Source organism: Mirounga leonina, unplaced genomic scaffold, assembly GCF_011800145.1.
Source record: "Mirounga leonina isolate KUSES-001 unplaced genomic scaffold, KU_Mleo_1.0 Mir_125, whole genome shotgun sequence".
Lineage (NCBI taxonomy): Eukaryota > Metazoa > Chordata > Mammalia > Carnivora > Phocidae > Mirounga > Mirounga leonina.
Genome location: NW_023270305.1, coordinates 50,686,086 through 50,699,376, shown reverse-complemented (window position 1 = coordinate 50,699,376; position 13,291 = coordinate 50,686,086). Strand labels below are relative to the sequence as shown.

The following is a 13,291-nucleotide window of genomic DNA, read 5'->3' as shown; positions in this document are numbered from 1 at the left end:
CCTACTCCCCCTGCTTGTGTTCCCTCTCTCGCTGTGTCTCTCTCTGTCAAATAAATAAATAAGATCTTTAAAAAAAAAAGATATGGATCCCTCTTCTGACTTTATATTTTCTTTAATCCAATATGGCTAAATTATCCTTGACTTCTTCTTTTTTTTTTTTTTAAAGATTCAAAAAAAATTTAATCTCTACACCCAATGTGGGGCTCAAACTTAGAGTCACATGCTCCACTGACTGAGCCAGCCATGCACCCCTTCTTGACTTCTGTTCTGTGGCCAGTTTATCTTCTCTGAGCTACAGTTTGGTGGTTGGGTAATGCCTTGTATTTACTTTCTATACTCTTATAGTTGGGAAGGCTACGGGAGTAAGGGTAATTCAGCTGGGGTTTGTGTAGCCTTTTCTAAAGGAAATGGGTTGTGCTTTTTCTTTGAAATTTTATTAAGTGTCTGAACCAGGGTTCATTTCTTCTAACAATGGGATATACTTTTCCTGTGGAGGATATCTCAGAGTTCAGATGGTTTCCTCCATTTTGTTGTGTAACCCTCGTGCTTTTTCTTCCACTGGGAAGAAACATTCTACTCCATTTTACTTATGTATTTCTACTTCAAGATTTATAGTTTATAATAGTTCACTTTCCTTTTAGTTTTTGATTTTGCTAAATTCTGATTTACTGTTGTGAACCGTTGGCTATGCTATGTTTTAAACAGTGGGCCTGAAGTTTCCTCATTTCTTCACTAGGATATAGACGATGTATTTGGAGTTTGTCTACTCTGAAGACCTTTTCAGTCCCTTTTTCCTGAGCTACCTACTCACTTCCTCAATCTGCTTTTTTTGAAAGAGGGCACAATTTGTGAGAACTCTCATGATTTTTCTGACATTTCTTTTTTCAGAGCTTCTTTAGGGTGGAGGTGGGATGAAGATTATAGCCACTGCACACATTTCTTCAGTCAACATTTTTTTGAAGATTGTGGCAAATCGTCAGGAAAAATTTTCCTCCAGCCTCTTAGGTTCATTCTTGGGGGACCTGCAAATTAAACTACCAAAGACATGTTAGCAAGAGGAAAAGACAAGATTTAATTGTGTATGTTGCATTGGAATTAAATGTGACTGAAAAATTTGGAATTTGGGGCTTATATAGCATCTTAATCGGGGTGGGAGGGTAGAGGGGCATTTTTGGGAGAACAATGACTTCTTAGAGGGGCATGGGGAGAAGGGGCACTTACGAAAAAAACAAATGACTTTTTGGAAAGATAAGTGGGTCCTTAGGAGAAAAGATGATATGTATATAGTTTTGTGACAAAATCTGACTGGGTGTAGTGCTGACTTCTTTTTTAGGAAAGAAATTAGAATTGTTCCCTGGGAGGGGCTTTATGACAATTGAATTCTTTTGGGAGTTCTGCTTTTGGCAGATAAGGGATTTTAGAAAGTCAAATGCCTATAGCTCAAAATAATTTTTATGCCACAGTGGCTTATTTTTGACCCCTTCATATGGTTGTTTCTCCTTTCTTGTTTGTTTTCTCTGCCCTTTAAAATGTTCTTCAGTTGTTTTTGTTAGATTTTGAAAGAGAGTTTGTGATTCAGTTTTACTCTCCTCCCCCCCCCGTTTTCTGAATCTGTAATATTTTATAGTAAGCAAAATTAATAAAGATATTAACATTTAAGAGAGTGCAAAATAGATCAAGAAGCAATTTATGAAAGAATAAATGAAATGCTCATACATGTTTTAAAAATTGTTCAAAATAAAAGCAGTGCAGTGAAATAATTATCAAATTAACAAAGAAAAATGAGCATTTATTGAGTATGCCATAAAAAAATCATATTCGAACCTGTTTCCTGAGAATTTGTGTTAAACTTTGTGAAAAAGAATGTGATATGTTTGAAAAAATTTTTTTAAAGATTTTATTTATTTGACAGAGACCAGGAGAGCACAGGCAGAGGGAGCTGCAGGCAGAGGGAGAGGGAGAAGCAGGCCCCCCGCTGAGCAGGGAGCCCGATGTAGGGCTCCATCCCAGGACCCTGGGATCATGATGTGAGCTGAAGGCAGTCGTTTAACCAACTGAGCCACCTAGGTGCCCTTGTTTAAAAATTCTTAAAAACATTTATTTTCTTTGACACAGCATTCCAACTCTAGGAATTTGATTTAAGGAAATACTCAGAAATAAGTATTTAAAAATAATGTAAATATGTCAATGTAAATATAAACCCTAAAATGAAACTTATCTAAATGCTGATCAACAGCTGAGTATTAAAGTGTAATTGCAATATACTCAACTAAAAAAAGCAGGACCCTGAACTATATATGTTACGTGATCCCAGTTTTATAATATACAGGCATACCTCAGAGATGTTGCAGGTTCAGTTCTAGACCACTGGAATAAAGTGAATCAAATGAATTTTTTGGTTTCCCAGTGCATATAAAAGTTATGTTTACACTATAGTGTAGTCTGTTAAGTGTACAATAGCATTATGTCTAAAAAATACACATACCTTAATTTAAAAATGCTTTATTGCTAAAAAATGCTGACGATCATCTGAGACTTCACTGAATTGTAATCTTTGGTGGTAGAGAGTCTTGCCTTAATATTGATGTCTGCTGATTGATTAGGGTGGTGGTTGCTGAAGTTTCAGGTGGCTTTGGCAATTTCTTAAAATAAGACAACAGTGAAGTTTGCCACATCAGTAGACTCTTGCTTTCACGAATGATTTCTCTGTACCGTGGGATGCTGTTTGATAGTATTTACCAACAGTAGCAGCTTTCAAAATTGGCGTCCATCCTCTCATACCCTTGCCACTACTTCATTAACTAAGTTTCTGTAATGTTCTAAATCCTTCATTGTCATTTCAACATGTCTTCACAGCATCTTCACCAGGAGTAGGTTCCAACTCAAGAAACCACTTTCTTCATCCATAAGAAACTTTCCTAATCCATTTAAGTTTCATCATGAGATTCAGTCACAGAAATTTAGTCCCATCTTCAGGCTCTGCATCTAGTTCTAGTTCTCTTGCTATTTTCACCACATCTGCAGTTCCTTCCTCCACTGATGTCTTGATCTCCTCAAAGTCATCCAGGAGTGTTGGAATCAGCTTCTTCCAAACTCCTGTTCATGTTGACCTCTTCCCATGAATCATGAATGTTCTTAACAGCATTTAGAATGGTGAATGCTTTCCAGAAGGTTTCAACTTGCTTTGCCGGATCTTCAGAGGAATCAGTATCTATGGCAGCTTATGAAATGTATTTCTTCAGTAATAAGACTTGAAAGTTGAAATGACTCATTGATCCTTGGACTGCAGATTGGATGTTGTGCTAGAAGGCATGAAACATAATAAATCTCATTTTGTATCTCCATCAGAACTCAGGTGCATTGGTAATGAGCAGTAATATATTCAGGGGAATCTTTTTTTCTGAGCAGTAATTCTCAACAGTGGGCTTAAAATATCCAGTAAACTATGTTGTAAACAGATGTGCTATCATTCAGGCAGGCTTTGTTGTTCCATTTCTAGAGCAGAAGGCAGAGCAGATTTAGCGTAATTCTAGAGGGTTCTAGGATTTTGGGAATGGTAAGTGGGCATTGGCTTCAACTTCAAGTCACCAGCTGTATTAGCCCCTAAAAAGAGAGCCTGTCCTTTGAAGGCAGGCATTGGCTTTCTTCTAGCTATGAAAGTCCTAGATGGTACCTTCTTCCAGTAGAAGGTTGTTTTGTCTACACTGACAGTTTGTTTTTTAAGTGTAGCCACTTTCATAAATGATCTTAGCTAGATCTTCTAGATTAACTCCCTGCAGCTTCTACATCAGCACTTGCTGCTTCACTTCTTTCCTTAAACACATGAGCCAATTTCTGCTAGCTTCAAACTTCTCTTCTGCAGCTTCCTCACCTCTCTGAGCTTTCATAGAATTGAAGAGTTAGGACCTTGATCTGGATTAGATTTTGGCTTAAGGGATTGTTGTGGCTGATTTAATCTTCTATTTAGACCACTAAAACTTTCTCCATATCAGCAATAAACAAGGCTGTTTCTCTTTCTTACCATTCGTGTAATCACAATTGTAGCACTTTTCATTTTCTTCAAGGACTTTTTCTTTGCATTCACAATATGGCTAACTGTTAGGTGCAAGAGGCCTAGATTTTGACCTGTCTCAGCTTTGACATGCCATCTTTACTTTAATCATTTCTAGCTTCTGATTTATAGTGGGAGACCTGCAGCTCCTTGTTTTACTTGAACACTTGGAGGCCATTGTAGCATTACTGATTGGCTTAATTTTAATATTGTTGTATTTCAGGTAATAGGGAAATCTAAGGAGAGGGAGAGAGACAGAGGAATGGCTCATCGGTGGAGCAGTCAGAACTCACAGAACAATTATTATTAAGTTTGTCATCTTATGTAGGTTCAGTTTGTGGTGCCCCAAGGCAATTGCAATAGTAAGATCAAAGATCACTGATGATAGATCATTATAACAAATACAGTAATAGTGACAAAGTTTGAAATATTGGAAGACTTATCAAAATACGACACAAGAGACATGAAGCAAGCAATGACTACTATTGAAAAAATTTCTTAGTGTAGGGTTGCCACAAAGCTTCAGTTTGCAAAAAACAAAAAACAAAAAACCCCCAAAACATAATTTCTGTGAAACCCAGTAAAGCAAAGTGCAATAAAATGAGGTATGCCTCTATTTACAGAAAAGGAGAGTAAAAAGAAATAGAAGTTTCAAATTTTATTCTTTAAAATTTTTATGTATTTTAAAAAACATTCTATAATATATAATTTAAATTCAGAGAAAAAATAAGGTTAAAACGTATCTAATCTGGGGGCACCTAGCTGGCTCAGTTGGTAGAGCATGTAACTCTTGCTCTCAGGGTGGTGGGTTCAAGCTCCACGTTGGACATAGAGTTTACCTAAAAATAAATAAGCAAAAAAAAAAAGTTATCTAATATGGATAAAATAAATATAAAGAAACACTTGAATGCAAATTTAAGAAGTATTAAATAAGAGGATAAAAATAAGAGTTTAAAGTGGTAAGATAGCAAAAATATTAAGACAATAATATAAACTAAGTATAACCAATTTAGAATAACCAGAAAGTAAAGGATTAAATAACAAAATGATAAAATATATTCAAGTGATGCAAAGAATAAAATAGTCTAAGATTAAGAAATTGAAAAAATCACGCAAATATGGAGGAGGTAGGTAGAAACTCAAATTAAATCTAGACATTAACATCCTGTAAGATTGTTAACAGGTTCTGGGTTGAGGAAGTTTCACAGCTTGAGTGCTTTACTGCAGATTTTTTTAAAAGTAAGCTTGATGCCCAATGTGGGGCTCAAACTCAAAACCCTGAGATCAAAAGTTGCATGCTCCACTGACTGAGCCAACCAGGTGCCCCTTTACTGCAGATTTTTGAGGGATAAGGGGCAATATCTATTTAATGGTGTCATTTCTCTCATGCTTCTCATATATGCAAAAGCAGTAGTTCTCAGATACTTTAAAGGAAATTTGAGTTTGCTTCATTATTCTGTCTTGTTTTTGGAAGTCCTTAATTATTTTGTAGAACTCTGTGTATGAAATATTTTCTGAATCATTGTCATAATCGAGGAATGTTTATGAAAGCAGAAAGCATTCAAAAAGGTTCAAGTAAAACTCTCTTGGAAATCCGAGTTGATATCTTAAAGGGCATTTCATTTCATTCAACTGCTGGCAGCCTCTAGGAAACAGCTCTGTGGAACCAGCTGGCTTATTGACATTTCTCTGCATGTTTGTTTCTCTCTTCTTATTCATTATAAACTGACTTTCCTGCTCACGTATTTACTTGCATATGGCCTTATCATGACCATTTCAAAATGATAGCCTAAGACCTATAGTCTACATGACTTCTAGCTCTTCATCCCACAATTGAGTGTCCCATCTTATAATTCCAAATTGCCAGGAGATAATAATAAATTGCTTCGATCAGTTGTGTTCTGGAGGTAAGGTTGGGAGTGAAGGGACAGGGTCAAATGGTACAAGAGATCTGTCCCTTCCAGGGTTATGAGCAGGACAGGTTTTCAAAGAAGAAATTAGTCGCATCTCTTGTATATGTCATGAGTAATTTTATTTTTTATATATTATGTTAATAATTACAGAGTAAAGCAAAGGATCATCTTTTAGTCTGACAGTGCCTTTTACTCTTCTTGTGAATTATGTGAACACATCTCCTCTCTTGATAGTGGTAACTTCATTAAGTGACACAAAATGAGAACATGCTGACTTCTAGCTAGTCCCCCCTTCAATAAATTTCTGTATTTAATTCTTTTATATAAAGTGTTATCAAATGAAGGCTTTAATTCTACCTCTTAAAAATTAAATGACATTTATTTGACATTTTAAAATAAAGAAGTCATTTATGTTACCTTAGACTTTTTTTGACATTTCTAAATAAAGTCTATTCATGTTATATAGACATTAAAACCTAATATTTTAGGAAAATCTTATTCTGTGTACATTTCTGGCATCACTTCCTGTATAATTTTTAAATTTGAAATCTTCTTAACATGCACAATAAATAGATTATGATATACTGAAGGATTAAGCTTTACTGTCTTGTGTCAGATTAATCCCTCATATATAGATCATCATTTGAACTGACAGAAATATGGCTGCAATTCAGAAAAAAAGCTCAATGGATAAATTGTTTTATGTAGGGTGAATTCTACACTTCTTTACTAGTTGTTGTATAATTCTCTAAATTTAAATAAATCTCATAAACATATTTTTCTTAGACTTCCATAGAGATTCATGGAAAAGGTGCCTCTGATGTTTTATGTGGTGAAATAGTGCCATTAAATATTCTATTTGGATTTTCCCACTTTATTGAGGTAACTCACTTGGTAAGGGTATTTTTAAAAATTTTTACATAAAAGTTGATATTATTTTGAACTTCATCTCATTATACAAGTACAAATTTGCTTTTAAACAAAATAGTTAAATCTATAAAAACATTGTCCACTTGTTTATGTTTTTGAATGAACAGGTAAAAGCTATAAATGCATATAGGTGAATATTAAAATGACCATGAAAAGTAAAGATAGTTGTTATAGTATGAGGAATGTGGTTTGTAATTAATGTACATATATTTAAGAAATATTTAAAGGGAATTTAAATAAAGCATACTTTTTTCCTAACAGGAGATGGTCTGAAAATGATTTGTAACTATCGTAAATAGTTGAGTGATAGAGTAGAAATACTGACTTTAAATAAAATTGCTTTATTTTATTTTTTTTTAAGATTTTATTTGTTAGAGAGAGAGAACAAGCAGGGGAGGCGGCAGGCAGAGGGAGAAGCAGGCTCCCTGTCGAGCAAGGAGCCAGATGCGGGACTTGACCCCAGCACCCTGGGATCATGACCTGAGCCAAAGGCAGACGGTTAACCGACAGCCACCCAGGTGCCCCTAAATAAAATTATTTTAATACTTAAAAAATAAAAGTTTGGGGGTACCTGGGTGGCTCAGTCAGTTAAGCATCCAACTCTTGATCTCAGCTCAGGTCTTGATTTCAGTGTTGTGAGTTCAGACCCCATGTTGGGCTCCATGCTGGGCATGGAGCCTACTTAAAAATAAATAAATGAATTAACAATAAAAATAAAAATAAAAAATAAAAGTTTTAAGGGCATCTGTCTGGCTCAGTTGGTAGAGCATGTGACTCTTGATCTTGGAGTCATGAGTTCAAGCCCTGCATTGGGTATAGAGCTTACTTACAAGAAAAGTTTTAAGAAACTTATATAACTCATGAAAATATTTGTGTGTAGTTTATGTTAGAATAATTGTGAGACTGGGGTGCCTGGGTGGCTCAGTTGGTTAAGTGTCCAACTCTTGATTTTTGGCTCAGGTCATGGTCTCAGGGTCGTGAGATCAGGCTCTGTGTTGGGCGTGGAGCTTAAGATTCTCTCTCCCCCTCTCTCTCTGCCCCTCTCCCCTCCCTCTCTAAAAAAAAAATTGTGAGAGAATTAAGGAATGCTGCTTGTTTTCTTTGAGAATGGAAGTAGAATATCAAAGTAGATTTTTAGCAGAGCAAAATTAAATCTGGATTTTTTATTTTTCAGTTTATTTTTATTTTTATTAGTTTTTTAAGTAGCCTACATGGCAAATGTGGGACTTGAACTCACGACCCTTAGAGCAAGAGTTGCATGCTCTACAGGTTAAGCCAGCCAGGTGCCCCTTTATTTTTAAAATTATTTTATTGTAAGTATATATAGTTCACATACAATGTTATATTAGTTTCAGATGTATAACATAGTGATTTGACAATAATATACATTATGAAATGCTCACTATAAGTGTAAAGCATCATCTGTCACCACACAAAGTTATTACAATATTTTTTTTTAAAGATTTTATTTATTTATTCATGAGAGATAGAGAGAGAAAGGCAGAGGCAGAGGGAGAAGCAGGCTCCCTGCGGAGCAGGGAGCCCGATGCGGGACTCGATCCCAGGACCCTGGGATCATGACCTGAGCTGAAGGCAGACGCTTAACCGACTGAGCCACCCAGGCGTCCCAAGTTATTACAATATTATTGACTGTATTCCCTATGCTGCACATTTCATCCCTTTGACTTATTTTATAACTATTTTGCTCATCTTCCCACACTCTCCCCTCTAGCAATCACCAATTTATTTTCTGTATTTATGAGTTTGTTTCTGTTTTTTTATTGTTTATTCATTTATTTTTTAGATGCCACATATAATGAATTATTTGCTATTTCTCATTCTCCATCTGCCTTATCACACTTAGCATAATACCCTCTAGGTCCATCCATGACACAAATGGCAAGATTTCCTTCTTTTTTATGGCTGAGTAATACTCCTTTGTGTAGATATCTTCTTTATTTATTCATCTGTCTGTAGATACTTAGCTTGCTTCTGTAGCTTGGCAATTATAAATAGTGCCCCAGTAAATGTAGGGGTAAATCTTTTTAAATTAATGTTTTTGTTTTATTCAGGTAAATACCCAGAAGTAGAATTACTAGATCATATGGTAATTCTGTTTTCAATTTTTTTGAGGAATCCTCCATACTGTTTTCCATAGTGGCTGTACCAGTTTACATTCTCACCAATAGTGCGTGAGGGTTCTCTTTTCTCCACCTCCTTGCTAATACTTATTTCTTGTCATTTTGATAGTAGCCATTCCTACTGGTGTGAGGTGATATCTCATTGTGGTTTTGGTTTGTTTCACTGATGATTAATAATGTTGAACATCTTTTCATATGTCTGTTCCATCTGTATGTCTTCAGAAAAATGTTAAGTCAGATCACCTCTGCCCATTTTTTAAACTGGGTTGTTTGGTTTTTTGGTGTTGTTTTCTGAGTTCTTTATATATTTTGGATATTATCTCTTCTCTCATTCAGTAGGCTGCCTTTTTTTGTTGTTGTTGGTTTCCTTCACTATGTAAAAGCTTTTTAGTTTGATGTAGTCCCAGTTATTTATTTTTTGCCTTTTTTTTTTTTTGAGAGAGAGAGCGAGTGAGGAGCGGTAGAGGGAGAGAGAGAATCCCAAGCAGGTTGCATGCCCAGCATGGAGCCCGAAAGAGGAGTTGCTCTCACGACCCTCAGACCATGACGTGAGTTGAAATCGAGAGTCAGATGCTTAACTGACTGCGCTACCCAGGTGCCCTTGTTTTTGCTTAAAAAAAAATATATTTGTTTTGCTTTTGTTGTCCATGTTTGAGGGGTCAGATCCAAAAATATTGCTAAGACAAATGTCCATGAGTTTACTGCACTTGTTTTCTTCTAGGAGTTTTATGGTTTCGGGTCTCATATTTAGGTCTTTAATGATTTTGAGTTTATTTTTCTATATAGTATAAGAGAGTGGTCCAGTTTCATTCTTTTGCACGTAAATGTCCAGTTTTCCCACTGGTCGTGAGTTCAAGTCCCACATTTGCTATGTAGGCTACTTTAAAAACTAATAAAAAAGAGATTGTCTTTTCCTCATTGTCTACTTTTGCCTTTGCTTCCTTTGTCATAGATTAATTGACCATATAAATGTGGGTTTATTTCTGGGCTCTTTATTCTCTTCTGTTAATCTATGTTTCTGTTTTTGTGCCAGTACCATATTGTTTTGATTACCATTGTATAGTTGTATAGCTTTGTAGTATAGTTTGAAATCTGGGATTATGATACCTCCAGCTTTGTTCTTCCTTCTTGAGATTGTTTTTGCTATTTGGGATTTTTGTGGTTCCATACAAATTTCAGGATTATTTGCTCTAGTTTTGTGAAAAATACTATTGATACTTTGATAGGGATTGCATTGAATCTGCAGATTCCTTTGGGTACTATGGACATTTTAACAATATTATTCTTTTAATCCATGAGCATGGAATATTTTTCCATTTCTTTGTGTCATATTCAGTTCATTCATCGGTGTCTTATAGTTTTTTTTTTTTTTTTTTGGTCATGGTAAGTGTACTCTTTAATCCCCATCCCCTATTTCCCCTACCCAACTCCCCTAATCTCCCCTCTGGTAACCATCTGTTTATAATTATATGTTTATATAATCTGTTTATAATTATGTTATAAAGAGTCTCTTTATTGGTTTATCTTTTTTTTCTTTGTTCATTTGTTTTGTTCAAGTTTTTATTTAAATTCTAGTTAGTTAACATATAGAGTAATATTGGTTTCAGGAGTAGAATTTAGTGATTCATCACTTACATATAACACCCAGTGCTTGTTACAACAAGTGCCCTCTTTAATACCTATCACCCATTTAGCCCATTCCCCCATCCCTTCCCTACATCAACCCTCAGTTTGTTTTCTCTATAATTAAGAGTCTCTTATGATTTGCTTCCCTCTTTTTTCCCCCTTCCCCTATGTTTATCTGTTTTGTTTCTTAAATTCCACATATGCGTAAGATCATATGGTATTTGTCTTTCTCTGACTGACTTATTTCACTTAGCATTATACTTCTTAGCTCTGTCTGTGTCATTGCAGTTGGCAAGATTTCATTCTTTTTGATTTGACTGAGTAATATTCCAGTGTATGTGTGTGTGTTTGTGTGTGTATGTTTGTGTATATCACCTCTTCTTTATCCATTCCTCTATCAGTGTACACTTGGGCTGCTTCCACAGTTTGGCTATTTTATATAAAAATTTTTGGGGGCGCCTGGGTGGCTCAGATGGTTAAGCCTCTGCCTTCGGCTCGGGTCATGATCCCAGGGTCCTGGGATCGAGACCCACATCTGGCTCCCTGCTCAGCAGAGAGCCTGCTTCTCCCTCTGCCTCTGCACCTCCCCCTGCTCATGCTCTCTATCTCTCTGTCTCAAATGAATAAATAAAAAAAATTTTGGGGGGGGCACCTGGGTGGCTCAGTTGTTAAGTATCTGCCTTCGGCTCAGGTCATGATCCCAGGGTCCTGGGATCGAGCCCCGCATCGGGCTTCCTGCTCAGTGGGAAGCCTGCTTCTCCCTCTCCCACTCCCCCTGCTTGTGTTCCCTCTTTTGCTTTGTATCACTCTGTCAAATAAATAAATAAAATCTTTTAAAAAAATAAAATAAAAATTTTTTAAAAGATTTATTTATTTGTTTTAGAAGAGAGAGCACGAGGGGGAAGGGCAAAGGGAGAGGGAGAGAGAATCTGAAGCAGACTCCATGCTGAGAGCAGAGCCAGATGTGGGACTCAGTCTCACCACCCTGAGAACATGACCCTAGCCAAAACTGAGACGCTCAAGTGACTGTGCCACCCAGGTGCCCCTAGTTTGGCTGTTTTAAATACTGCAGTAATAAACATAGGGGTGCATGTATCCCTTTGAATTAGTGTTTTTGTATTAGGGGGATAAATACCCAGGAGTGTGATTCCTGGATCATAGGGTAGTTCTATTTTTTAACGTTTTGAGGAACCTCCATGCTGTTTTCCACAATGGCTGCACCAGTTTACATTCCCGCCAACAGTGCATGAGGGTTCATTTTCCTCCACATCCTTGCCAACACGTGTTTCTTTTATTTTTGATTTTAGCCATTCTGACAGGTGTGAGATGATACCTCATTGCGGTTTTGATTTGCATTTCCCTTAAGATGAGTGATGCTGAGCATCTTTTCATGTGTCTGCTGGTCATCTGTATGTCTTCTTTGGAGAAAGTCTGCTTGTGTCTTCTGCCCATTTTTTAATTGGATTATTTGTTTTTGGGGTGTTGAGTTGTATCAGTTCTTTAGATACTTTGGATACTAATCCTTTATTGGATATGTCATTTGCAGATATCTTCTCCTATTCATTAGGTTACCTTTCCATTTTGTTTGTTTCCTTCACTGTGCAGAAACTTTTTATTTTGATGAGGTCCAAATTGTTTATTTTTTCTTTTATTTCCCTTGTCTCAGGAAACAGATCTTTAAAAATGTTGCTATGGCTGATGTCAGAGAGATTACTGCCTGTGCTCTTTTCAAGGATATTTATGGTTTCAAGTCTCATATTTAGGTCCTTAATCCATTTTGAGTTTATTTTTGTGTATAGTAAAAGAAAGTGATTCAGTTTCATTCTTTTTCATGTTGCTGTCTAGTTTTCCCAACACCCATTTGTTGAAGAGACTGTCTTTTTCCCACTGTATATTCATTCCTCCTTTGTTGATTGACTGTGTAATTGTGGGTTCATTTCTGAGTGTTTTTTATTCTATTCCATTGATCTGTTTTTATGCCAGTGCCATACTGTTTTAATTGCTACCACTTTGTAATATAACTTGAAATCTGGAATTGTGATACCTCTGGTTTTTCTTTTTCAAGATTGCTTTGGCTATTTGGGATCTTTTGTGGTTCTATACAAATTTTAGGATTGTTTGTTCTAGTTCTGTGAAAAATGTTACTGGTATTTTGGTAGGAATTGCATTTAATCTGTAAATAGTTTTGGGTAGTATAGCCATTTTAGCAATATTTGATCTTCCAATCCATGAGCATGAAATGTCTTTCCATTTTTTTGCATGTCTTCTTCAATTTCTTTCATTGGTGGTTTATAGTTTTCAGAGAACAGGTCTTTTACCTCTTTAAGATATTGTTTTTGGTGTAATTGTAAATGGGATTGTTTTCTTAATTTCACTTTCTGCTGCTTCATTATTAGTATATAGGAATGCAACAGAATTTTGTATGTTGATTTTGTATCCTGCAACTTCACCAAATTCATTTATCAGTTCTAGTAGTTTTTTGATGGAGTCTTTAAGGTTTTCTATATATAGTCTCATGTCATCTGTAAATAGAGTTTTACTTCTTCCTTGCCAAATGGGGATGCCTTTTATTTCTTTATGTTGTGTAATCATTGTGACTAGGGCTTCTAGTACTATGTTGAATAAAAGTG

The 13,291-nt window shown here is 35.9% G+C and overlaps 1 protein-coding gene across 1 annotated transcript in view; it reads right to left on the bottom strand.

Annotated features, from left to right (window-relative positions):
- Positions 1 to 264: 264 nt before the first annotated feature.
- WDPCP (WD repeat containing planar cell polarity effector) overlaps positions 265 to 13,291 on the bottom strand; it is a 476,454-nt gene continuing 463,427 nt past the window's right edge. Inside the window, exon 19 of the mRNA XM_035001449.1 lies at positions 265 to 1,022. Coding sequence (XP_034857340.1) covers positions 946 to 1,022 — 77 coding nt within the window. The 3' untranslated portion in view covers positions 265 to 945. The remainder of the gene's footprint in view (positions 1,023 to 13,291) is intronic.